This window comes from Panthera onca, chromosome E2 (genome assembly GCF_046562875.1).
Source record: "Panthera onca isolate mPanOnc1 chromosome E2, mPanOnc1 haplotype 2, whole genome shotgun sequence".
Lineage (NCBI taxonomy): Eukaryota > Metazoa > Chordata > Mammalia > Carnivora > Felidae > Panthera > Panthera onca.
This window is the reverse complement of record NC_138353.1, coordinates 26382136-26409524: the sequence shown is the minus strand read 5'-3', so window position 1 is coordinate 26409524 and position 27389 is coordinate 26382136. Positions and strand designations below refer to the sequence as shown.

General features: G+C 40.4%; 1 protein-coding gene across 5 annotated transcripts in view; it reads left to right on the top strand.

The window, feature by feature from the left end:
* The window catches only part of SIAH1 (siah E3 ubiquitin protein ligase 1), a 42681-nt gene that overhangs the window by 11432 nt on the left and 3860 nt on the right, over positions 1-27389 (top strand). Inside the window, exons 1-2 of one of the 5 annotated variants that reach the window (XM_078438558.2) lie at positions 512-618; positions 25270-25319. The exons of 1 other annotated variant lie outside the window; for it this stretch is intronic. Coding sequence is in view for 1 of the 4 variants with exons in the window: in XM_060650824.3 (XP_060506807.1) it covers positions 27229-27319 (91 nt within the window). In the remaining 3 variants the exon portion in view is untranslated. Of the gene's footprint in view, positions 1-505; positions 619-25269; positions 25320-25357; positions 27320-27389 lie in introns of those variants that run through there. 3 more of the 5 variants (XM_078438556.2, XM_078438557.2, XM_060650824.3) reach the window with 3 other exon arrangements.

The window sequence follows — 27389 nt, the reverse complement described above, 5'->3', positions numbered from 1 at the left end:
AACCCGACAGGAGGGGCGGTAAATAGGGGCGAGGATGCGGGACTACCCCTTGGGCCGCGCGCGAAACAAAGCCCCGCGGGGGACGCTCGACCACGCGGCAGGCAAGCGCTAGCTTCCTCCGGGCGGAGACGGTTGCGGGCGAGAGCGTGACGTGCCCGCGTTTGTCGGGCGCGAGCTGTTAGTAGCAGCAACGGTAACCGAGCAGCCAGAGCGCCAACCGCCACCCTCGGAGACCCGCACCACGATGCCCACGCAGCTCGCAGCCGGCCGGACGAGTGCCTCTGCGCCTGCGCGCCCGCGGGAAGCCCCGCCCCCTCCGGGCTGCCGGCGCGCGGGGCCGCGCCTCCTCATGGCGGCCGCCGCAGTGTGTGGTATTTAGCGGGGGCGCGCGGCGGGCTCGAGGACGCGCGAAACGACGGCGGCGGCGGCGGCGGCCAGGGGGGAGCCAGGACAGCCGTTGCGGGGCGCGCTCTCGAGCGGCGGCGGCGGCCCAGGGTGTCCCGTCGGTGCCGGCACGGGGAAGAGGCGGTGGCACTGCCCGCGGTGGCGGGAGTTCGCGGCGGCGACGGAGCGCGTTTGAGCCAGGACCGGGGTCCGAGGCGCGCTCTCCGCCCACAGGTAAGTGGGGCCCGGCCTGGAGGGAGGAGCCGGCCGCGAGGGGCTCTCCGGGAGGAGGACGCCCAGGCCCGGTAATGGCGGCGGGCGGGAAGGGCGGCGGGGCCGGGTCGCGCCACTCGGGCGGGGGCGCGGGTAGCCCCTGGCGCCGGGCGCCTTTGTCTCGGCCAGAGCCCGGTCGCTCGGCCGAGCGCCGCCCCCCGCCCCTCCCCTCCCCTGCTCGGCCCTGCCCGCCGTCGCGAGCCGGCTCGCCCCCGCCCCCGGCGCCCCGGGCCCGGCAGGCCCGCGGTGGGGGTCGGCCCCGCGCGGTCGGGCGAGGGCGGGGAAGGGCCTCCTGGCCGCCCGGCCCGGCCCCCCTGCTCCCGGGAGGCGGGCCTGGCGGGGGGAGGCGCCGGGCGCTCCCCGCGCCCCGGTGCCGGCCTTTGTTGTCAAGGGTCCCGGGGTGTGCGGCCAACATGGCGGAGGTCAGCTGAGTGCGGGCAGTGGCCGGTCCTTCGCTCCGGCCCCTCCCCGTGCCTCTCTGGGCCCCGGGGCCGGCCGGGGCGACTTGGCCGTCCTTGGCCTCCTCTGCCTGCCCGCGACCCCGGGAGCGGTCGTCCCCAATGGCGCTGCGTTCTTGCTCCCGCTCCCGGCCTGAGCCTTCATTGTGCGGTGGGAAGAATGCAGCCTCCTCCCTTGTTTATGTCTTTAGAGAGGAGATCGCGTGAACGGCTTGCCAGGGAAGCCCTAGTTTTTATTGTAAACCTTGGTTTTCCTAGGCTTCATTTTTCGGGTAGTTTGGGGGCCTTTCTTGAGTCTCTGAGATTATAACTTAGGAATGTGGGAAACCTGGGCCACAGTGTTGCGTAGGTTTTTCTTTTCTCCATTCCTGGAAAGATTCAGAATTTGTTTGCTCTGACATCCAGAGAAGTCCCAGTTTGTGTGTTCAGAAAATCAGATTGTGTAGCTGATTTGTCAAAGTCACAGAAGCTGTGAGTCTGGATATAGGGCAGCGATCAGACTGCCTGTTCTAGCAGTTGAACATTTACCATTTCCAGATAAGCGGCTGTCAAGGGTAAATTGTTAACTCTTTAAAGCAGTTGAATGTTGGGAGCACAGACTCGGAAGTCGTACTGCCAGCTTTGGTTCCATCCTGTCCCACCCGTTTGTGACCTTGGGCAAGATGCTTAACCTCTCTGTGCTTGATTTTCCTTATCTGCAAAATGGGTGTAATGACAGTACTTACGTCCAGTAGGATTGTTGGGAGAGTTGATGAGATGATAATAGGTGAAGGGCTTAGAGCAGTGGGGTTAGTGGTTAATAAATGTTTGCTGCTTGGGTTCTTGTTCTTTAATAATTAATGAGTTCATTTTGGCATGATGGATATGTTGGAAGTACACAGACCAAAGTATGTGAGCTCACATTGTACGTTGTTAGTGCTTTGGTTTTTATTTTACTGCATTTTTTTAGTTGCACAAAATGAAAAGAGGTTTAGATAGTAAGTTGACAGGCACTCTGAGATAGTGGCATTTGGAAATTTATATAGTAAGGAATTTGGATAGGTCTTGTGTGGTCTGGAATTATAAAAAAAAAAAACAAAGTGCTTAAGTGAGGTTTCCTTTTAGCACTTTCACATTTATGGATCAGTTCACTTCCAGGGACTTGTGTTAACTAACTTGGAAGAGTGGAATAACGAATCCTTTTCAATGTTAGGTGTCTATGGTGTTACCACCCCTTTTAGACATAAGGGAAGAGCAAAGGGTAGTATAGTTATAAATGTAATGGTCTGGGGGCGCCTGGGTGGCTCAGTCAGTTAAGTGTCCGACTTTGGCTCAGGTCATGATCTCAAGGTTCATGAGTTCCAGCCCCGTGTCGGGCTCTGTGCCGACAGCTCAGCCTGCTTCAGATTCAGTGTCTCCCTCTCTCTCTGCCCCTCCCCTACTCACTCCGTCTCTCTCAAAAATAAATAAAATTTAAAAAAATTTTTTTAAAAAATGTAATGGTCTGGTAATTTTATCAGGGAAATATTGGTTCAAATTGTGGAGGAGAGGATATTGGTAGCTGTTGGGAGAACTTTATGATAAGTACATTTTGAGACTTAAAGTGGATTATACAAATTGTGTAATTTTTCATTCTGGAAATTACAGAAACTTGTGATTTGGAATGGTTAAGTGTCAACCCTAAAGTTAGTTTTGCCAAAATCTTTTCTTAGATATATTATAGAATTGGTTCAGGTGCTCCCTGTTGGGATCTTTTCAGCATAATTTAGTAACATTTATTAATATTTCAAACTGAAGTACAGTCTAATTAATAGATGTTGAACTTTTCAGGATAAGTAGTACACAGACTACAAATTCAGAAACAAACTTAATTCACTTTGTTCTTTCTGAGCTTTGGGAAGCTCTTACAAACCTGATGTAGAGCAATATTCTTTAATTTCTGTAATTATATTATAATTAGGCTAAAGTTAATTGGTATTACAAAGGAAATATTTAGCCAAGACAGCAGTGACATAATGTGAAGACTAGGATTTTATTTTCAGTATATACGGTGTTCTGAAAACAAGTCTTCCATAACCCTGCAAAGTGACCCCTTAAATTGTGTTTTAAAGCTTTGATTTATTCAGTTTCCAAAAGATTGGAGGTTTTTCTTTTTTTGCTTAAAGAGATGTTACGGACTTTTGGTTATGATTATGGAATTTCTGTACACATGTTGTAAATGTGTAAATTCTGAATATTTTTGATATACACCACCTTACAAATAAAATCAATATATGAAAGCCTAAGACTTCCCATCCCACCCTGCCTCCCTTCTTCCCCCCAAAACCAACTGGAGTTAATTTTTTCACTTTATAATAGTATGATCCTTAATCATTTCTTTTAAATAGTGTTTTTTCTAATGCCCTTTAAATTATTTGGTTTTCCATGGCTGTGGCTATAGTTATTAGAGCACCTGATGCATAAGGGCAAAATTGTGTTTTGTATTCCTATCTCCTCAGTGCCTAACACTCAATACTTATTTGTTTCCTGACTTACTCCTATCTATAATGCTGATAACCCATGTATTATCCTCTTGCCTGCAGGTAATTTTTTTTAATGAATTTTTTTTAGAGCAGTTTTGCTTTCAGAGCAAAATTGAATAGAAGGTACAGAGATTTCCCATATTCACCCAGCCCCAGTGATATCCTTCCCCATTATCAACATCCACCACCAGAATGGTATATTTGTTACAATATGATCTACCTACATTGGCACATCATTATCACCCAAAGTCCATGGTTCAGTCTTGGTGTTCTGTATTAGGAGTTTTGACAGATGTATACTGAGTGCTGTGTATTCACCACTGTAGTGTACAGAAGAACAGTTTCTTTGCCCTAAAAATCCTCTCTGCTCCACCCACTCATTCATCCCTCCCCCAGGCTGATCTTTTTACTGTCTCCATAGTTTTGCCTTTTCCAGAATGTTGTATAATTGGAATCATACAGCATGTAGCCTTTTCAGATTGGCTTCTTTCACTTGGTAGGATGCATTGAAGGTTCTTCCATGTCTTTTCATGGCTTGATAGCTCAGTTCTTTTTAGCACTAAATAATATTCACCGTCTGGTTGTACCACTTTATCCATTCACCTACCAGAGGACAACATCTTGGTTGATTGCAGATTTTGGCATTTATGAATAAAGCTGCTATAAACACCCTGTCAACTCCTTTGGGTAAATAGTAAGCCACAGGATTGCTGAATCTTATGGTAAGAGTATGTTTAGTTTTGTAAGAAACCTCCAAAGTGCCTTTTATAGTTGCATTTCCACCAGCAGTGAATGAGAGTTCCTGTTGCTCCACATGCCCACCAGCATTTGGCGGTGTTGGTGTTCTGCATTTTGGCTATTCTCCTAGATGTGTAGTGGTATCATCTTGTTCTGATTTGCATTTCCCTGATGACCAGTGATGTGGAGCACCTTTTCATATGCCCATTTGCCATCTGTATATCTTTGGTTAGGTGTCTCTTAAGGTATTTGGCCCGTTTTTAGTTGGGGTTGTTAGTTTTATTGTTGAGTTTCAAGAGTTCTTTGTGTATTTTGGGTAACAGTCCTTTATCAGAGAAATCTTTTACAAATATTTTCTCCTAATCTGCGGTTTTTCTTCCTATTCTCTTGACAGTGTCTTTCCCTTCAGGTCATTTTCCACTTTTATGTACCAAGGTATACTTAAAATTTACATGTCGAAAAGTAAAACCTTTATTATTTCCAACTGTCCAAGGCTCTTACCCCATATATTCAGTTAGTCTTAAGGTCCTGACTTTTCTGCCATCTGGTTATCTCAAATATGGCATTGCTTCTCTCACTCATTTTCACATTTGCATTCAAGTCTTCTACCTTCCACGTGCTCTGTCTGCATTTGGTCTTTGCCTCTTCCCTTCAGTTCTTCCTATTGTAGTTTAAGAGAGCTTTCTAATGTAGGTGACTTACAAGAACTTCAGTATAAAGTCCAAAATTCCTTGATGGATGATAGTCAGTACACAGCCTTTCCTGAGTTTGCTCTGGGTACTTCCCTGCCATTTGCAATTATATACTCTCTCCCTGCTAAAGTGTGTAATCTCAGCCTAGACATCCCTTAGCTGAGACACTGTTCCTGGACTTCCCCCCCTGAGTTGGGTGTCCTTTCTTTGTGTTCCCATAGCACTCTCTGCTTTGCTCCACTCTAACAAGTATCCCTCTGAACTGTAAGTGTTCTGTACTACTTTGCTCCCCAATAGACTGTAATCTCTGTGAGGACTTGGTCTTCATCACCCTTGTTTGTCTAGAGTTTAGCATTGTCTCTGACATGTAGTTGGTGCTCAGTAAATATTTATCGAATGACTGATAAACTAATACCTCACACTGTTCTTAAAATGTGCTAGAGCCATATCCTCCAACATTTCCTCTTGCCCTACCTGGTCAAGCTGGATTCTTTTTGTTTCTTGAACGCTTTCTGTACTTTAAAGCTCTGTGCCTTAGCTGATGATTGTACTTAATCTCTCGAATGTCTACCTGTGCAGCTTTGGACAGATGATTTAAACTCTCCAAGCCTTAGTTTTCATTAGCATGTGAACAGCCAATTAAGCACATTGCTGCTTCCCCCATCCCAGATATCCTAGTACTAGAGTGGCAGTATAGTTGAAGGGTTAAGGAGATAGGGCTCTGAAGAATCAGACCTGGATATGTCTCTAGACTCTGTCACTTACTAGTTGTGTTTGTGACTCTAACCTCCATGAGAGCAGGGACACTGCCTACTTTTGTACCTTAAAAGCACATTGCCTATCCATAGAAAGTGCTTAAATAATTAAAAAAAAAAAAAAAAAGTTTTTGAGTAAGTTACTTAATTTCTCTAAATATTACCATTTACATTCTAGTGAGGGAATAAACAGAATTACAGATTGTGATATGTAAAGATCTTCCTCCACTTACTATGGGGTTATGTCCTGATAAACTCTTTGCAAATTGAAATTGTTGTTAAGTTGAAAACACATTTAATACAGCTAATCTACTGAACATCATAGTTTAGCCTAGCCTACCTTGAACATGCTGAGAACACTTACATTAGCCTGCTGTTGGGCAAAATCATCTAACACAAAGCTTATTTTATAATAAGGTGTTGAATATTTCATGTAGTTTATTGAATACTGTACTGAAAGTGAAAAACAGTAGTTATAGGTGTATTGATTGTTTATCCTCCCAATTGCCTGCTGACTGGGTGCTATGGCTTGCTGCTGCTGCTTAGCATCATGAGAGGGTATCATACTGCACATTGATAGCCTGGGAAAAGATCACAATTCAAAATTCAAAGTATAGCATATCGCTTTTCCACCATCATAAAGTGAAAAATCATAAGGAAAACCATTGTAAGTTGGGGTCCATCTGTACTATAAAGGAGTTAAAAGTGCTGAAGTAAAAAATAATGGCGGTAGGAGGGACACCTGCTGTCAAAAGTGGTGACATTTAAGCTATGATACAAGCTAGCTCTTTGAAGGAGGGAAGGGAGAACCTCTCAGAATGAAGGAGAAGCAGAGGTAAAGGCCCAGATGCTGGAATGAGCATGTACTTACTGTTCTAGAAGTTGAGGGAAAAGAGTGTTCACGGAGCAAACAGATGATGGGGAGAGATGGCCAGGGATCAGATCCTGCAGAGTCAAAGCAAGGAATGTGAGTTTTATTTTAGGGGTACTGGGAAGCCATCAGAAGGATTTAAGTAAAGGAGTAGTATAATTCACTTCTAACTTTTAAGATAGCTTTAGCTGTTGTTTGGAGAATTGATTGGTCAGACAGACCCTTTCTTTATGACCTGGATTAAGGTGATGGCAGTGAAGATGAAGAGAAGTGGATGGATTTGAGATCTATTTGGGAGACAGAATTAACAGGATTTGTTGATGGATTAGATGTGAGAGGTGAGGGAAGGAAGGAATTAGGTGGTTTCTGGCTTGAGCTGCTGTGTGGAACATGGTGCTGTTTACCAATATGGGAAAGACTAAAGGAGGGGATGGGACAGAAGGATAGCAATAAAATTCAAAGTTGTGATACGTTGGATTTGAGGTTCTCTATGAGACATCTAGAATGATTCGGTGCGGTGGAAGGGATATCAGGGGGATGTGGTCTTACAGAAGCCAGATGGGAAATATTAGAGCATGTTTAGGTGTTAGGGGGATGGTCTGGTAGCAAAAGAGGGAGGAATTGATGTAAGAGGAAGGGATAATAGAAGGGGTGTGAAGTCTGAGTAGGTGAAGGGATAATAGGGTGTGAAGTCTTGAGTACGTGAGAGGACAGACCCAAGTGCAGGGTCACTTTATTCTAATGTGAGAGAAGGAGGTGGTAAATCATTATTTGATGGCTTCTCTGGTATTTTCTGAAGGAAACATGGGTGAAGCCATCAGTTGAGAGTATTTGTAGTTAGTGAATACCAGATGGTGGTAGGTTAAAGGTGTAATAGAGAAAGACATATTGAGAAACTGAGCAGAGGGAAAGAGAGGAGAGATGCTGTGATCTATTAGCTAGTGAGAATGCCTGATGCTGTTTCAGTAGATTCTAGGAGACTATCTAGAGCAATAGTATTTTTGTTTCTTTTTTAATTTTTTTAAATGTTTATTTTTTTGAGAGAGAGAGACAGACAGCATGAGCGGAGGAGGGGCAGAGAGAGAGGGTGACACAGAATCCAAATCAGGTTCCAGGCTCCGAGCTGTCAGCACAGAGCCTGACATGAGGCTTGCGCTCATGAACTGTGAGATCATGACCTGAGCTGAAGTCAGTGCTTAACCAACTGAGCCACCCAGGCGCCCCAGTATTTTGGTTTCTAAATGTAAACTTTTTTGTTGAAGTATAGCATAAATAGATAAAGCAAAGTGCTCAAACTATACCTATAGTTTGATCCATTTTCACAAAGAGAGCACCCTGTTGGGACCAGCTCTCATGTGTCCCAATTACTTTTACTTTTTTTAAGTACCTTTTTTTTTTCTTAATGTTTATTTGTTTTTGATAGAGTGTGAGGAGAGGAGGGGCAGAGAGAGAGGGAGACACAGAATCCAAAGCAGGCTCCAGGCTTTGAGCTGTCAGCACAGAGCCTGATGCGGGGCTTGAACTCACAAAGCGTGACATCATGACGTGAGCTGAAGTCAGATGCATAACCCAGGTGCCCCCCAAAAAGTACTTTTTAAAATCTTCAGGGACTCTAGGCTGAATAATACAGATAAAATAGTCTGTTTTGGTTCAATTTATTCTTTAAGCTTGAGCCACAATGAGCAGAACGATATTGACAAAGACCTTTCATTAGGTCTGAGCTTGCCCAGTGGCATTGAACTTATTTGTGGGTTTTGTTTTTAATTACAGAGGTTGTGGGGAGCACATGGGAGGAACTAGAAAGAGAAGGTTGGAGGGAAAACCTTTGGACAACTAATCTGTATTTTTGAAGTAGATATTGGCAGTGAGAAGTATTTTCTTAAAAAGTTAGAGGAATTTAATGCCAGTCTTGAATTTTATAGGAAGCATTATACTGTCCTTGTTATAGTTATTTATTATTGTCATGTTGACAAGCATAGCTAGTGATGGTTGATACAGTGAAATTTAATGTACATTGGCTTCTTTGCAAACAATCTGCCTTGGAAAGATTGCTTTAGTAGTTGGTTTAAATAAATTGAATAATCTCATTGTTCAAAACTTGCTTTTTTCTTCTTTGCGTTTTACCTTTTGCTCTTTTGAGTTTGGTTAAAGCTCAGGCTTTGTGTGTGTGTGTGTGTGTGTGTGTCAAGGACCCTTTGTCAGGGACAGCTTCAGATGTTTATATAGTTGTGAATTAATTTCTGCAGACTGTATTCTTTTGGCTTTGTTAGGAGAGATGATCGAACATGTTATTTTGTCTTATAATTTTAAAATGGTAAATTTTTATAACTATAAACTAAAATATGTATATATGTATATGAAATATGTGGATTTTTAAAAAAAATACTTACTTTGAGAGAGAGTGTGTGCACGTGTGTGCTCATGCAGGGGAGGGACAGAGAGAGAGAGAGAGAGAGAGAGAGTCTGAGCTGTCAGCACAGAGCCCAGCTCCGTGGCTTGATCTCACAAACTGTGAGATCATGACCTGAGCCGAAATCCAAAGTCGGATGCTTTACCTGGCACCCCTGAAATATGTGGATTTTTATGTGAATGGGCTGTTTCAAAAATTTGTTCCCTGTTAGTACCCATATATTTGAGTCATTTTAAGAAAGAAAGAAATCAAAGAAAAAAAGCCATCAAGGCAAGTAGACAAAATTAGCTCTTGGTTTCTCAGTGTTTCAATTTTTTTTTAAACTTTTTTTATTTAAGTTTATTTGTTTTGAGAGAGACAGAGGGAGTGCGAGTGGGCGAGGGGCAGAGAGAGAGGCAGAGAGAGAATCTCAAGCAGGCTCCTTGCTGCCAGGGCAGAGCCCAGCCAGGGCTCAAACTCATGAAACTGTGAGATTGTGACCTGAGCTGAAATCAAGAGTTGGGTGCTTAACTGACTGAGCCACCCAGGTGCCCCTCTCATTGTTTCAATTTATATATGAAGTCACCAGCAATTTCTTTAGCAGGTAAGTGTGGGGACACAAAATATGCACTAAAATTTCCCTTTTTATTACCAAAATAATGTATGTGCTTTAATTTGAGGAATATATACAGAAATGTAACCCTAATCTTCCCTATGATCATTCATAATCACGTATTAGACGTTTTGGCATAGTTTCTAGTCTCTGTGTGTGCTACACTTTTTTTAAGTCAGCAGGAGATATTTTAAAGTTAATTTCTTTGATCTGATGTAAATCCTTGTAGATATTTTCTTGAATGATTACCACTTGTCAGTAACTACATGTTTGAACTGTGTAATTCCAAATGATGATGTTTGTGCTTATAGTCTGTACCCTGCAGTTTTTGATATTTTGTGTACCTATAGTTCAGTGGTCCCATGTCTGATCTCTGGTTTCTGGTTCTAAACTTGACTTGCCTGTCTTCTCTCCTCCCTCACTTTAAGTCTTTAAACCACATTCTGCAGTTTGGATGCCCCTCCAGTTTCTTTTCTGTCTCATTACATGGAAATACATGCATAGAGACAACAGCCTTATAAGTGTATATATTTACTTCTTGTAACATAAATAGGATTATGCTATGTGGCTTTTTTTTTTTTTAACCCACTCATTTAAACAGGTTGATTCTTACATTACTAGATGAGTCCATCTTCTTAAAAAAAAGACAGCATAGTGTTCTGTTGTGTGGACTATATTTTAGTCACTCTCTTAAGATAGGGCTTGAATTTTCAGTTTATTTGCTGTTACAAACAGGATTGCTATAGGCATCCAGATACATACACCTTTGCCAACATGTAAATTAGAAGAGGGACTTGGAAGAAATTTCTGGATGAAGAGTATACACTTACATTTTGAAACAAGCTGTCAGATCTTATTAGAAGCTTCCACGGTGGACATTTCCAACAGTGTAGTTAAGTCTCTTTCCCGACATCTTTGCCAATACTTGGAGTCAAATCTTTGAAAATAAATTTCTGTCCTTTCTTAAGTAACACATGCAATTTGTGACATTTCTTATATCAAGTCTTTGAACTTCTTTTTCCTTTTTTCTAGACTTTTACATGCACCTATAATTCAAAATAAAATATTCCATTAGCTTTGTGGTTTTTTTTAAATTTATTTTTTTAATGTTTATTTTTGAGAGAGACATGAGGAGGGAAGGGGCAGAGAGACAGGGAGACACAGAATCTGAAGCAGGCTCCAGGCTCTGAGCTGTCAGCACAGAGCCTGAGTGGGACTTGAACTCACAGAGAGCGAATCATGACCTAAGCCGACGCCAGAGGCTTAACCACTGAGCCACCCAGGCGCCTCTAGGTTTGTGTGTTTTTTTTTTTTTTTTTTTTTTTTTGAAGAAAAATTCCCTGGCCGTACTTCTCTCCAGGTGTCCTTTGCCAGAGGCAACTATTTTAATGAGCTGATTATTTTTGTATTTACCATCTTTGTCTCTAACATGCTTCTATTGTTAAGTTTTTTTAAAATTTATTTTTGAGAGAGACAGTGCGAGCGGGGGAGGGGCAGAGAGAGAGGGAGACACAGAATCTGAAGCAGGCTCCAGGCTCCAAGCTGTCAGCACAGAGCCCAATGTGGGGCTCAAACTCCCCAACCGTGAGATCATGACCTGAGCTAAAGGCGGCTGCTTAACCGACAGAGCCACCCAGGTACCCCTAACATGCTTCTATTGTTAAATCCAGATTTCAATTTTAGGCGTTATCTATTCAGTTCTTGTTGTAGATTTAACTTGGCTTCCTGCCTCTGTCACATGTACAGACCTTCCCATTTACATACTCCTTTAATTTAGTGACATCATAATTTTGTACTTGCATTATTATTATGAAAGTTATTCGCAAATTGAGCTATTTAGTAAGCTGTTGTGACTTTTTTCCTTGTACCGTTTAATTGGAATTTGTATATGTCACTAATATTTGTCCTTTTTTCTTTGTTTTCTCTGTGCTTACTGCTAATACCGCCCCACATTCCTTACTACTTGTCTTAAGTGTTCAGGTTGCTTGCTGCCTCATGTTGCCTTCTTCCGCTAACGGAAAGTTGTCTTTGTCTGTGTTCCCTGTACCTTTCTTCTGGGTTAAGTCTTACTTAACTGTAGCCATGTTGTCCTTTTTCTTGGTTCATTCCTTATCTATGAAGGGCTTGTCCTCCAGGAGCCTCCTGAGAACATTTCCAGGGGAAGTTCAGTTTTGAAACTTTGCATCATTATTCTGCCCTCAACACTTTTAGGATAATTTGGTTGTGCATAGAATTCTAGAACAGTAATCATTCTCTTTGAGGATTTTAAAAAACATGGTTCTATTGCATCCAGCTTTGGATGTTACTACTCAAAGTCCAGAGTTCTTTTGCTTTCTGATTTATTTGTTCAGTCAACAAATAATTTTTTGAGTCTGTGTGCTAGGCACTGTTTTAAGTGTTTTGAGATACATCACTGACCCTACCTTCCTACCTTCCAGAGTTGGGGGGGGGGGGCTACTACAACGAGCATAATAATTCAATTGTATAGCCTGATAGAGGGTAATACATTCTGTGGAAAAAAATAGAGTAGAAAGGGAGGAGGGAAAAGGAGAGAAGAGGAAGAGGCTGGTGGAATGGGTGAGGATTAGGAGTGCATAGTGGAGGGTCAGTGGGCAGAGTGCTGATCACTGTTTGCAATAGAGGGGACAAGGTAGGCCTCATTGAGAAGATAGCAAACAAGCAAAAATAAGGAGGTGAAAGAATCCGTTATTATGTACATCTAGGAGGAAAGTATGTTAAAGCAGAGGCCCCAAGGAACAGCTTAGTTTTATGGAACCAGGAGGCTAGTGCAGTGAGTGAGGGCGAAAGAAGTGGGAGAAGGAGTCAAAGAGTGATCATCATATTATTTAGGGCCTTACAGGCTGTTCAAGATTTTTCTGTTACTTGGATAAGGGTTGCCAATGGGGAAGGTAGTGAGCAGAGGAGTGACATAACCTGATATAAATTTTAACAGGATTTTTCTGGTTGCTATGCTTAGAACATACTGGGATGGATGTGGGAGACAAGGATGGGAGTGGGGAGACTGTTTAGAAGGATATTGTGGTAATTCAGATGAGTGATAATGGTCACTTGGAATATATGATATGGTAGTGGTAGAGGTGGTGAGGAGTGGCTGGGTTCTGGATATATTTTTAAAGAAGATACACTAAGATTTCCTGGTGGTTTTATTATTTTTTTTTTATTTTTTAAGTTTATTTTGAGAGAAAAAGAGAGGGAAAGAAGTTGAGTGGGGGAGGGGCAGAGAGAGAGGGAGACAGAGGATCTGAAGCAGACTCTGCTGACAGCAGGGAGCCTGATGCAGGGCTCAAACTCACAAACCACAAGATCATGACACCAGCTGAAGTCAGATGCTTAACTGAGCCACCCAGGTGCCCCCTGGTGGTTTTAGGTATATAGCATGAAAAAAAGAATCAAGGATGACTTCAAGGCTTTTGAACCTGGTAACTGGAAGGATGGAATTGTCATCAAGGGAGGGGAAGGTGGTGGGTGGAATAGTTTGGAAGATAGGGAGTTCAGTTCTGTTCAGCACTTTCCCCACCCCTGCCCCCAGGGATATCTAGGAAGCAGTTGGATGTACAAATCTTGGGTTTAAGAGAAATCTGGAGGGGTTTTTTGTTTGCTTTTTTAGTCTGGGCTGGGCATACACATTTTTAAGTCCTAGGAATGTTGGTGGAATTTGAAAACTGCAAGACTGAATGAGATCAACAAAGCCAGGAACAGCGGACCATGGACAACTCCCAATTTGAAGAGTGGGGAGAAGAGCAGGAATCAGTAAAGGCAGCTGAGTTGCTGGTGAGCTAGGAAAACTATGTGTGCAGGGTCAGTGAACAGAGTTTATCAGGCAGGAACCAGTGATTGATCAGTTCTGTCAGATGCTGGTGACAGATCAAAACTTGCAAATTAAATACAAACAAAACTGCAAAACCAGTGAAATTCAAATTATACTCATTTTACTAAAGCATTGGATCCTGTCTGCTAAATTGAGATCTTGAAACAAAATGGCTTATAGAATTGACTATGGTTATGCTGTAGGTTCTTTTTGAGTTAAACATACCAAGATTGACCTGCATGGTGTGGTCACCATGTTTTGCATTTTCTTACCAGCATATAAATGCTTCAGGGAAAAACCATGATGCCACTGGGCTTTGCTTCACACAAATGCATCCATTGCATTTGAGGTCCCCTTCTGCTTTTGTCTTTAGCCTGTCATTATTAGAGTACCGTAGTACTGACTTGGAGCCAGCGACCATAAATGTGAATGGGAGCATTCAATTATTTGGCTACCATATGGAGTCAGATGATTCGGAATGTGCTACTACTGCTTTTTAGATTATTAAAAACAGGAAAATAAAACATTCAATTTTTGTAGAGAAATGTAGATCTCCCCCTCTTCCAAGAATAGAATCTTAGGTTGAGGAAATTTTTTCTAAGTTTGTTTATTTTGAGAGAAAGAGCAAGCAGGGGAGGGGCAGAGAGAGAGGGAGAGGATCATAAGCAGGCTCCCTGCTGTCAATGCCCAGCCCCATATGGGGCTTGAACTCACAAACTGTGATATCATGTCCTGAGCCGGAACCAAGAGTCAGACGCTTAACTGACTGAGCCACCCGGCGCCCCTTGAGGAAATTTATTTTATTTTTTATTTTAAGTTTGAGGAAAATTTGAGTATGTTAATTCATGTATTCTATCCTTATTTGAAATAACAAATTATTTGGTTGGAGTTTCAAGTACAATGCTTATGAAGATAACAAATTATAACGATTTCAGTGAAATATGATTTAATTTGAAAAGGCTCCATGAATTTTTTGATATGGCATTTCTTTCCCATAAATTCCATTGTTTTTCTACTCTTTTACTAGTAAAGCGCTACCTATCATATCTCATGTTAAGACTCTGTAATTACAGGGATACAGGAGTACTGATGCATAGGGGCACTTGTACCCCAATGTTTATAGCAGCACTCTCAACAATAGCCAAATTATGGAAAGAGCCTAAATGTCCATCAACTGATGAATGGATAAAGAAATTGTGGTTTATATACACAATGGAGTACTACATGGCAATGAGAAAGAACGAAATATGGCCCTTTGTAGCAACGTGGATGGAACTGGAGAGTGTGATGCTAAGTGAAATAAGCCATACAGAGAAAGACAGATACCATATGTTTTCACTCTTACGTGGATCCTGAGAAACTTAACAGAAACCCATGGAGGAGGGGAAGGAAAAAAAAAAAAAAAAGAGGTTAGAGTGGGAGAGAGCCAAAGCATAAGAGACTCTTAAAAACTAAGAACAAACTGAGGGTTGATGGAGGGTGGGAGGGAGGGGACGGTGGGTGATGGGTATTGAGGAGGGCACCTTTTGGGATGAGCACTGGGTGTTGTATGGAAACCAATATGACAATAAATTTCATATATTGAAAAAAAAAGACTCTGTAATTATGATTTTGCCTCATTTCTTTAATATCTTCTGTCTCCCAAGCAGTGTATAGTTTTGTGTTTAGCTCAATATCACCAACTCTTTATAGATTACTGCTAATTTTGATCTGCTTTAAAATTTTTGGCCAGTGTGTGTGTGCGTGTAGGGCGGGGGGGGGGGGGGGCGGTTACCCTACCATATTTTTCAGGTGGAATGTGGAGTTGAATGGGTTGTATGTTCTAGTGTAGAACTGGCTAACATAGCTTAATGCCAAGACAGAGCAAAAGAGGAAACATCTATTGGAATGTGTGATAGTTTTACATCCTGAAAGAATATAAAACATAATCATGGTAGTAAACAACAGTTGTAGTCAAACTTGGACACAACTAAGTGAATATTGGACAGTTTTTTCTGGATGCTGTAAGGTTTGGTTGTATTACAGTAGTGATTGTGTTGTAATCATGACTGATACAGTTTTGATAAGTTCAGGTGTGTTACGAAAAATTTTGTTAGCAATATGTGGTATGAAATAAAAATGTTGAGAAAGCCTGTTTGACCCTCTTTTGACCCTCTTTCTGCTTACTCATATTTTTGTGCTCTTGCCTCACTTCTCGATACTTGGATTTAATGTCTAATTGTTAATGACAAACTCAGATTATCAGATTCTACCACTTTGATACAAAAAAATTACAAAAGCAACTACTTGTTAGGGCTAAAGGTTTAAATAACTTAGGGAAATTTTAATTTTTTGGCCAATTTTGTAAATATTGAAAAGGTGTGTTGGATGCTAAATTAAATATTCTGTCCCAGTATGAGGTTGTCGAGTTTTGAGGGTTATTTGAAAGAAATGAGACTTAGGGACAAAGCAGACAATGTGGTTCTGTGCTTATTCTTATTTTTTTTTTGATCTTCAGTTTCCTCATCTACAATATGAAGTTATAACCTACATTATGAAGCTTAAATAAATGGTGTGTATGAAGCTGACACAGTGCCTGAAAAGTTGATAGGTGCCCAGTTTATGCAGCTTTGTTCACAGCAAACTCTGTAATCTTTATCAGATTTCAGATACCATCCCAAATTGAGGTTATGAAAATGAACACAGTAGTTTGAAACAACAGTTTCCAGCAAAATCCTGTATAATCCAGGTGTTTTTTATTTAGTGATTAATTGCAGGGTTCATGGTATGACTCTATAAACATTACCAGTGGTTGTATTGTTAACAATATATCAAACATTACCGTGTATTTAATCTGTTAATGTCCAAAAATCTGTTGTTGTTGGTTTTATCATTGTACAAATGAGAAATATGAGACTCAGAATATTGTAATTTTGCTCAATGTCAAAATAATTAGTAAAAGCTAAAGTAGGAGTTCAGGTTTGAGCTTCTGATTCCAATCAAAGTCATGGTTCTTTTCACTATACATAGGCAACCTTCTTGAGGTATGTTATCATTAGGGCATTACTAAGAATTGAGGTTACTGTCTAGGAATTGATGGGTTTATGGAACTCTGATGTTATGAACATAAACATTTTGAAAAGTTAGAGAAGTGGTATGGAAGTACATCCATTTCTTTTTTCTTTTTTAGATTCTGTTTATAATGATAAAATTATTTCATACAGTGTTTCTTTTTTAAAGTAGGCTTTATTTCTTTAGGGCAGTTTTAGATTCAGTAGCAAAACTGAATAGAAGGTACAGAGATTTCCCATATTCACCCAGCCCCAGTGATATCCTTCCCCATTATCAACATCCACCACCAGAATGGTATATTTGTTACAATATGATCTACCTACATTGGCACATCATTATCACCCAAAGTCCATGGTTCAGTCTTGGTGTTCTGTATTAGGAGTTTTGACAGATGTATACTGAGTGCTGTGTATTCACCACTGTAGTGTACAGAAGAACAGTTTCTTTGCCCTAAAAATCCTCTCTGCTCCACCCACTCATTCATCCCTCCCCCAGGCTGATCTTTTTACTGTCTCCATAGTTTTGCCTTTTCCAGAATGTTGTATAATTGGAATCATACAGCATGTAGCCTTTTCAGATTGGCTTCTTTCACTTGGTAGGATGCATTGAAGGTTCTTCCATGTCTTTTCATGGCTTGATAGCTCAGTTCTTTTTAGCACTAAATAATATTCACCGTCTGGTTGTACCACTTTATCCATTCACCTACCAGAGGACAACATCTTGGTTGATTGCAGATTTTGGCATTTATGAATAAAGCTGCTATAAACACCCTGTCAACTCCTTTGGGTAAATAGTAAGCCACAGGATTGCTGAATCTTATGGTAAGAGTATGTTTAGTTTTGTAAGAAACCTCCAAAGTGCCTTTTATAGTTGCATTTCCACCAGCAGTGAATGAGAGTTCCTGTTGCTCCACATGCCCACCAGCATTTGGCGGTGTTGGTGTTCTGCATTTTGGCTATTCTCCTAGATGTGTAGTGGTATCATCTTGTTCTGATTTGCATTTCCCTGATGACCAGTGATGTGGAGCACCTTTTCATATGCCCATTTGCCATCTGTATATCTTTGGTTAGGTGTCTCTTAAGGTATTTGGCCCGTTTTTAGTTGGGGTTGTTAGTTTTATTGTTGAGTTTCAAGAGTTCTTTGTGTATTTTGGGTAACAGTCCTTTGTCAGAGAAATCTTTTACAAATATTTCTCATTCTCTTGACAGTGCCTTTTACAGAGCAGAAATTTTTAATTTTAATCAAGTTAATGTGTTTGGTGTTGTTCTTGAAAAGTCTTTGCTAAACCCAAGGTCATCTAGATTTTCTCCCTTTCTAGGAGTTTACATTTAGGTCAGTGATCCATTTTGAGCTAATTTTTGTGAAGGGTGTGGGATCTGTGTCTAGATTCATATTTTGGTGTGTGGATATTGAATTGTTCTAGCATCATTTGTTGAAAAATCTGTCTTTTCTCCATTGCCTTTGCTCCTTTGTCAAAGATCAGCACAGATCAGCACACTTATTTTAAAGTGAATTTTTAATCTCAGGTGTGAATTCTCTTTGTGAATTCATTTAAGTAAATGCATTCTACTTGTAGGGACACCAGGGATAAGTGAATTCTGGTTGTATACATATGCCATTCCTTCTCCTTGGAATCCTTCTTGCTGTTTTACTTGATTTAGTCATTCCTTCAAGAAATATTTAAATTACCTAGTCTGGGCTTGGTACTGTCCTAGGTGCTGGAGACATGAGAGTGAACAAAACAAACAAGGTCTATTCTCATGAAGTTTCTCAGTGCAGAAGTTCTGAACCAAAAATGAATGGTTCAGGGATCCTGGGAGTTCTCAAGGTCCTTTCAGGGTCAAAACTTTTTTTTCACAATAATGAGACATGAGAGTACAGTGGAGTTTCCCAGAGGGTACATGGCATGTGGCATCTTAACAGATTAAATGCAGAAGCAGATAATGAATATCCAATTGCATTTTATTGCATCAGACATTAAGAAGTGCAAAAATGTGAAACATAGACATTCTCCCTATGAAAATATTTTTCATAAACACTTAACGTGTAATGGATTTTTACATGTACTTTATAATGATATTAAAATAAAGAACTACTTAAAAATTTATTGGATTGAATTTCTAATATAGCAGAATAATATATTCTAATATAATAATATATTAGAAATATGTAAATATCATACGTATAAACCACATAGACGAAAAGCTCTTTTGGGGGCCTTAATAATTTTTAAAAAGTACTGAAAGTACTAAGTAATAATTTTTTAAAAGCAGTGAAGACTAAGTTTTTTTTTAAATGGCCAGGTAGGCTTAAAGGGCTTAGAAGTCACAGGGTCAGCTAATTGCTTTCCATTCTAAAGCAATTATTGGCAATATGTAAATGAAGGGTGTGACTATGGTCCAGTAAAACTGCTTACAAAAACTGGCAACTGGCTTGCAGTTGTAGTTTGCCAACCATTGGTATAAAGTGTTCCTGATACCAAAAACCTTGAGAATTACAGTTGTGAGTAAAAAGTTGGTGGTGTAGTTGGGAGGGAATAGGGGAGAGAATAGACAATAAGTAGTTAGAATTTCATTTTTTTCCTCACTGTTTTAAAGTTTATTTTGAGAGAACACATGTGTGCATGTGGGCAGAGGAGGGGCAGAGAAAGGGGGAGAGAGAACCCCAAGTTGGCTCCATGCTTTCAGCATGGCTCCAACCCACAAACTGTCGAAATCAAGAGTCAGATGCTTAATTGACTGAGCCACCCAGGCACCCAGTAGTTGGAATTTCAAATGGAAATAGATATTGTGAAGACAATGAGAAGGGTCATTTGGCCTTTAGATAAATCGATCAGGAAAGGTGCCTTAAGGAGCTGACTTTAGTTAACTGGTTACTTGTTCAGGACTTGACTAGGTATCATCTCTTCTCCTTTTCCTCCACCTCCTGCCTCCTCCTTCTCCTCTAAGTTTAATTTATTTTGAGAGAGAGCACAAGCAAGGGATGAACAGAGAGAGGGGGGAGAGAGAATCCCAATCAGGCTCTGTCTGGACTGTCAGTGCAGAGCTCAATGTTGGGCTCAAATCAAGAGTTTGATGCTTAGCTGACCTGAGCCACCTGGGTGCCCCTCATCTCTCTTTTTTGATCTCTCCTTGCTAATTAGGGATCCCTTTTGCATTGGGAGGCAAAGGAAAAGATAGTTTAAGTATATATATTTTTATATTGAATGTTATTAGACTTAAAGATTAATTTTTCAAGTTGAATTATAAAATATCTAAAGCATATTTGCTTTAAAAGGATTGAGGAAATTATACAGCCTAACTTAGAAAATTGACCTAAGTTACGTGACATTAAGCACGTTCTTTCTTTATAATTCTTCTTTTCTGAAATTGAGAGTTGGTTAAATTTCTTCCAAGTTTAAAATTTTCTGGTTTGTTTGTTTGCCTTGCCCTACATTGCCATTTGTCTCCCTCCCCCATCCCTTCTAAATCTTCCCTGATCAGATAAGCTCCAGCTTCCATCATTTACTAATTAATTCTATGATCTGAAACCTTTAATTTGTAAATTTATTTTCTTATTCTTGAGGTAGGGGATAGATGCTGAATTTGGAAGTTCATTGAAATGGTTAAGTCACGGTTGTATGTAAACCTTTGAGAACAATACCTGGAACATACTAGGTGTTTAATAAATGTTTGGGGCAGCTGTTTGAAAGAAAATGGAGGAAAGTCTCTATTTTTCCTTATTTAGCTTGCTGACCCTAGGGCTCCACTGAGACTGGCAAGCTCCAGTGAGAGGCATGAAAATTAAAAATGAAAACTCCTGTAGAGGGGTTAAGGAAGTACAAGAGCAGTATAATCCAGATTTATGTATCCATTCCAACTTTAGGGAAAGGACATGGAAACAGCTATTCCTGCCATCAAAATCTCTGTTCCCTTGTTGAAAAATGCTTTACCATATCAAGACATAAGTAATTTTATTTATTTATTTATTTATTTATTTATTTATTTATTTATTTAAAAATTAATGTTTATTTTCTGAGAGAGACAGAGTGTGAGCAGGGGAGGAACAGAGAGAGAAAGGGAGACACAGAATCTAAAGCAGGCTCCAGGTTCCCAGCTGTCAGCACAGAGCCCGATATGGGGCTCGAACTACTAACTGTGAAATCATGACCTGAGCTGAATGAAGTCAGATGCTTAACTGACTGAACCACCCAGGCACCCAAGACATAAGGTAATTTTAGCAAAATCAAATTCATGAATTAGAACTTAATGAGTTCTTTTGGAACGCAGTGCAAAAACAAAGATTGGAAATTTGAGGGGAAAAATATGTGATTGGAAGATAGATCCAGCAGAGAGAGTCAATATCAGAATTATGTGCAGAAAAGAACCGAGTAGATGCAAAGGATTAAAGAATAATTAGAAGTCCACAAAGGTGAAAGATTTGAGCATTTGGATTGAAGACTCACCTAGCGTTTTGTTCAGCAAGTGCTGATGGCACATATTTAGATGTTTTGGTGATAATTTCTTTCAGAGACCAGAGCCACCTGTCGGGGGACATGTTACCTGCAAAGGAATAAGAAAAATGGCATAAATTTTTCTTCTACATCATTATATGTCATAAGACTGTGAACAGAATTTAAGAATTTTTATAGTTCTTAGGGGAAACGGGTGTGTGACAAGAATGGTAAACTTGTGCAGTTTCTATAAGAGCTTCAGATTGCCAGGCCCTGAGGCGGTTTCTGCAAACTTTCTTGAGGTGTGTTGGCTGTATCAAAAAATGAACCATAATTAAGGATTCAGGGGGAAAAAAAGATAGGCATTTGCCTTTTTTTTTTTTAAGTTTTTATTTTAATTCCAGTTAGTTAACATGCAGTGTTATATTTCAGATGTACAGGATAGTGATTCAAAACTTCCATGTGTCCCCTGGTGCACATCACAAGCACAGTCCTTAATTCCCAAGGATGGGCGTTTGTTTTGTGATATAATTGTGAGAAATGAAACCAGAATTGTTGCAGTTAGGTTTAAATGATTGTTTTGACACAGTTTTGAAGTTTCATACAATCTTTACCTTGGCAGGTGGGAAAGGGGAAGTTTTACTATTAAGCCTGTTAAAAGCGGGCTTCCCTTGTTTTGCAAGATGTTAGTACTTTCATTCTTGATGTTCATAAATTGTAGGTTTGATATAAAATGAAAATATGATAATTGCTAGTAAAATAGAATTAGGATGTAGAACCAGGTGTCCGACAGAACTTTCTGCAGTGAAGACATGGTTGTACTGTGACCTCCCCGACGCTCCCACTAAAAGAGGATGCAGAGACCTTGTTGAGAAAATGGAAACTCTCAGATTGAAACTTTCTTAACTTTCAACTTCCTGAACTAGACATCTTCTATCTTCTCTGTTCTTACCATGGAGAAAGTATTTCTTCTAACGAAGTCTAGTCACTCTGTCTTGTCTTGAGTTTTGAATCCCTCGTCACCAAAAACTTTATTGTTCCATTTCTTGGGATTATCCTCTTTTCTGGACTCATCATTCACTATATCAGCATTCACTATATTCTGGTCCCTCCCATTTCAAAAAAAAGAAAAAAGAAAAACAAAACAAAAACAAAACCCAAGCCGACAACTACCCTGGACCTTTCAGCTACTTCTTAACTTGCCTCTTTCTATAGCCATGCTTTTTAAATTTACACAGCATCCTGTTCAGTCTCTTTTGGTCTGATTTACACACCGACCTTATTTCCAAGGTTGCTTTTGCAGAGGTCACCAGTAACTTCCATATCGCCAATCCACGAACACCTGTTTGGTCTGATCATATTTGACCTCTCAGCAGATTCCACATGGTTGACTGTGCCATTATTTTTACTACTTCTCACTGTAGATTTTTTATTGTTTATGTAATTGCACTTTGCCAAAGTTTATACTGTTTGCATTCTAATTTGTAATTCTAATGCCTATGGTTGGTGGGCTTATTTCCATGTTTAAATGGAGTCATTAACTAACTTTAATCCTTTTAAAAGATCACCATTTCTAAATTGCTTATTTTGATTCATTGCTTATTTTAAATAAAGTAACAAAGGTTCATGGGTGCTATATTCCATGAGTTCTTGAATGTTTAAGCATGTGTGCTTGCTACCTTTATTTTTTTTTTCTGATTACAGAAATAGTACAAGCTCCCTATAAGTATATAATAAAGCATAATTTATTCTAATATTTGTACTTGTATCAATAGATCTTCTTCTTAAGTCTGTACCTTCCCTTGACTTCTGAGTTACTGCCCTTTCCTCCTCAGTTCTTTTAGGCTTTTGCTACTCATGTTAGCCTCAGCCAGCAATTGGCCATACCTACGGTTAAAAATTTAGAGTCTCAGGCCCAGCCTTGGCATAATTCTGATTCTGAATCAGAACCTGCATTTTAATAAGATCCCTAGATGATTAGTGGGCACGATAAAGTTTGAGAACTGCTGCAGGCTAAGGGCCACTGCCTCTCTTTAAGGAACCCTTCAATCTTTAAATCTTGGCATTTGTCTTGTTTTAGGCAGGCTCCTCATTCTGTGACTTTAGATGACATTGTATGTTAATCCTCCTCATCTGCACCCTGAGCTCTTCTGTCAACTGCTTTTCTGCTTAAACATCTCACTCCCACTTTGCATGTCTTCTGTTACTGCATTTCAGTATCTAGCACAGTGCCTAATGGGTTCTGATTCAGTATGTGATGCTTTTTACTGGGGTGGAAGTCTCAAAATAGAGTGATTTCAGCAGTAAAAAGACAGATGTGTAAAAAGACAAATGTGTACTTTGCTTTACACATTTGAATTAGGGTTTGCACTTTCCTCTCCATTTATTGGGCTGTATCACCTTTGTTCAGACTTTCTGTTTTTCCAGCAGCCTTTTACCAGGTCTTTGTCCTGGGCTTTCCCCATTTCAAATCACCAGTCTTACTAGACATATAAATAACTCTTCTTTTGTAGCAACAGAGTTTTCAGAGTTATCTTCAGGAAAATAGAGCTTTTAGGAAAATACATACAATTTAAGTTCCTCTTATTACTTTGCTACAGTTTTGGAAATTAAAATAGGTTGTTTAATTTTTTTCTTAGCATCATTGTTTTATAACAGTGTTTGATTTTTTTTTTAATTTTTGGCATTTTAAGCTGTTAAATTTTTAAGGAGACTTGTGTTAGGTTTAATTTTGTCAATATGTGAGAAGTAAATCTTAAAAAATGATTTTTAACATAACATTTTCTGCATATACCCTTTACAATGTCAAAATACAGAAAGTACCTCTTTTTCAAAAAGGAGTTGTAATTATAAAGAAAGGAAAACACTCTAATGTTTGAATGGAAGAGTTTTATTTAACTCATTGATTCCTAACAGAGCAAATACATAATCTGAACCTGTACTTTATTTTTACAGTGAGTATTATTATATTTATTATTAATTATATCAGTTCTAGGAATAGTTTTTGGAGAAGTAAAGGAGGTCTGGTGATATTTGCATCCTGTCTTTTTTACTAAATTAAGAATGCAAATTTTACTTCTTATTTTGACAATTGTTTTCACTTCACCACTCTCAATCAGGCTAATCTTGATAAAGCGGTTTATTTATTGCCCCCTCTGAAGAAAAAAATGCCAAAAATCACACATCCATATCATGACCCAGCCAGTACCTCCCATGCATGTTGTGTTTGAAACTTGCTTTACAATAATACACTAGTCGTTTTTCCCTGTGTGACTACATTTCTCCATTTTAAATGTTTCCTTTGAAAAAAGTAACTGTATTAGCTTCCTGTTACTGCTGTAACAACATTTCCACAAGTGTTAGGATGCAGACATAGTTGAGAGGGGCATTATTTGCCTGCTGTAGTAACATTTTGTAAACTGCAAAAGGTTGTTATATATTAATTACTAAGCATGAGGTATGACTAATCAGAGAAATTGTTCATCAGCCCTTGATAAAAGGAAACCAAGGTTCCCGCATGAAATTGATGATAAAAGTTTAAGTCCAGGGGAGCCTGGGTAGCTCAGTCAGTAAAGTGCCCCACTTGGGCTCAGGTCATGATCTTGCAGTTCCTGAGTTTGAGCCCCACATGGATTGGGCTCTGCACTGATGATGCAGAGCCTGCTTGGGATTTTCTCTCTGCCCCTCCCCCACTTGTGTGCGCACGTTCTCTCTCTCTCTCTCTCTCTCTCTCTCTCTCTCTGAAATAAGTAAACTTAAAAAAAAGTTTACATCCATCTACTTTTTATAGTATGTTAATGTGACAAAGTAATGGTTAAATGCTCTGAAATTACTGAGATAGCATTAAAGGCTGATTATAAAATATTTCAATGTGGATTAAAATTTATTTAAACTTTATACCAAACTGGGCTTGAGATGTAGGCTTTAGAAAGTATAGGTAATACAGGGGGTGAATCACTGGAATCTACTCCTGAAATCATTATTGCACTATATGCTAACTAACTTGGATGTAAATTAAAAATTAAAAACAAAAGAAGGTGTAGGTAATAGGTCACTCTTGCTAAATTTTGTGACTTTTTAACTTTGTATTCTGTGGGTTTGTCTTAGTGTAATGTAGTTTTTGTGAAATTTTCAGCTCTGTAAAACCAGTGTAAATATTCTACCTGGTCGAGCAATTCTATTAAGGTTTATTGTGCTAAAAATTAAATTGCAGTTGATCTTTGGCAGACATGGTTGATCACCTTTACAAAGTAAACGTATCTTTTGGAACCCACACTTTCTAGGTTTCTTGTTGATGAACTCAGGCGAGGCAAGCAACTTTGGGAGGTGTCAGGTGAATACTTACGTATTTTGGACTATGTACCATCTATGATATACATAAATACCCATCTCCCTTGGTCCAGACAAAAGCTATGTGAGGCTGGAAATACTGTCCCAGTTTTACAGCTGAGCAGGTGGTGAAGACTAGGTTTGAATCCCAAGTGTGTGTAGATGACTCCAGAATGCTTCCTCTTTTATTGTCCTGACTCACTTGTTGAGTGGTTTGTCTGTAGATTAATGGTTTTCAGATGGTGCCATAAGGCTCTGTACAGATCCTTGGAAGTTTGGGAAAAAATGATTTTTTTTTTTTTCTTGAATCAATCCTTCCCTTTGACTTGTTTTTTATATTTGGGTTTGGAAAGAGTTGCTCTGCCTAAAACATTTGAAGCTTCCTTCCCTAGAAACCTGAGACCTATCTAGAATGAATATGTATCAGAAAATAAAAATGTAAGTAATAGTAATTTATATTTGTTAGCACACAGACTGTATCTGTTTTCAGTGATCTTTCTATTCCTAATGATGTTTTGTGTAGCTTAATGTTAAAATAAGTTTGAAGTGATCGAATGTACTCTTAATAGGGTGGGGAAGTGATTAGAATTAAAATTTGATGTGGAAAGTGGGTAAGCTACAATTTACTGCACAGGGTTCTCTTCCCACTACCAGCTCCGGCCGTGTTTAAAGGCTGCTCTATAAGCATGATGTAATGACAGGTTAAACCCCTGAGTGTACTACCTGACGCAGTGCAAATCTGAGGCCCAGGACTTTATTGGGGCACGGGTAATGCTTCTTTAAAAACAAAACAAGCTTCTCTGTTTAATGAGGCCATTTAAGATGCTTTTCCCAGAGTGGGAAGAGAAGATAATCTCCGTTTGGAGGTTGAAGAAGGAATTTAATATGGTTATGTGTGTTTACTACTCTCACTGTAGTTTTTTCAAAGGGAGAGAGGGTGTTTTAAAGTATGGTGCCCACAGGGGTAGAAGTGAAGTGAGTTAGAAATTGAGGAAATATGGTAGTTGACATCTGGTAAATAGTTAATGAAGAGAGGAGAGTGCTTTCATTCTATAAACACTTAAGTGTTCACGGTTAACCAGCCACCGTGGTGGCCATATATTTCCCATATACTCTCTGTAGGTCTTAGTTTGAAATCATACCAAATTGTTAGTATCTGTTTTGTTCTACAAAAAGGCATGTTTCCGCCTAAATGTAAGCTGGTGGAAATATGCTGAGGTGTGCACATTGTTTTTGGGGGTCCAGGGCTGGGTCTGAGTTGCACAGCGCAGTGCCCTGGAGCAGTCCCGGAGAAGTCCTGAGCTGGGAGGGCGGAGCTTGTGGGCGTACCCACCGCGTCCGCCCCGCCCCACCAGCCCCGCCCCATGCTAGCTGCGGCTGGGCGCTGCGAGCCTAAGGCCCGTTGGCACTGTGGACTGGAGCAGGCTTTCCCAGCAGTGGGCAGGCCCCAGCCCCAGGCTCCGCGTGGATCTCCCCGCGGGCCGGACCCTGCAGTGACTCCAGAGCTGGCTCCAAGAGCACGCTTGCTCCAGCCTCCTCGCATCCTAAGGCCCTGTCCTTCCCCAGAGCTGGTTAGCTAATGAATCAGGGGAAGACAGACTTCCAGGACCGACAGTTTAGGGCCCAGTATAAGACGGCTCGGTGATGGCGCCCATTTTTGGAAACACAGGCGAATTTGAGCTCGCATGGAGGTGTGGTCGATTCCTGTTGGGACGGGAGAGGCTTCATTTCTCGGCTGCTGCGGTAGCCTGTGCTTCTGAAGAGTGAATGGAGTGTTACAGAGCAGGGCACTTACCTTCGCTTCTTGAAAACTTGACATCGGACATGGTTAGGAACAGAAGGTGTCCAGGAGGAGCCTCTGTTACAAATCGTATTTGCTTCTGGGGGAAAGGCTCTGAGCTGCCTGGCTTCTCATGACCGGGAAGTCTACCTCACCTTTTCTGTACTCCTGGAGAGGCATCTTGCTCACATGTTTACCTGCAGCTGGGACAAGGAAAAGAAAAGGTATTGACATTAAGAGACTGACTGGGTTTGCTTAAACTATGAAATGGGAAAGTTGTAAGCCAGTGGAATC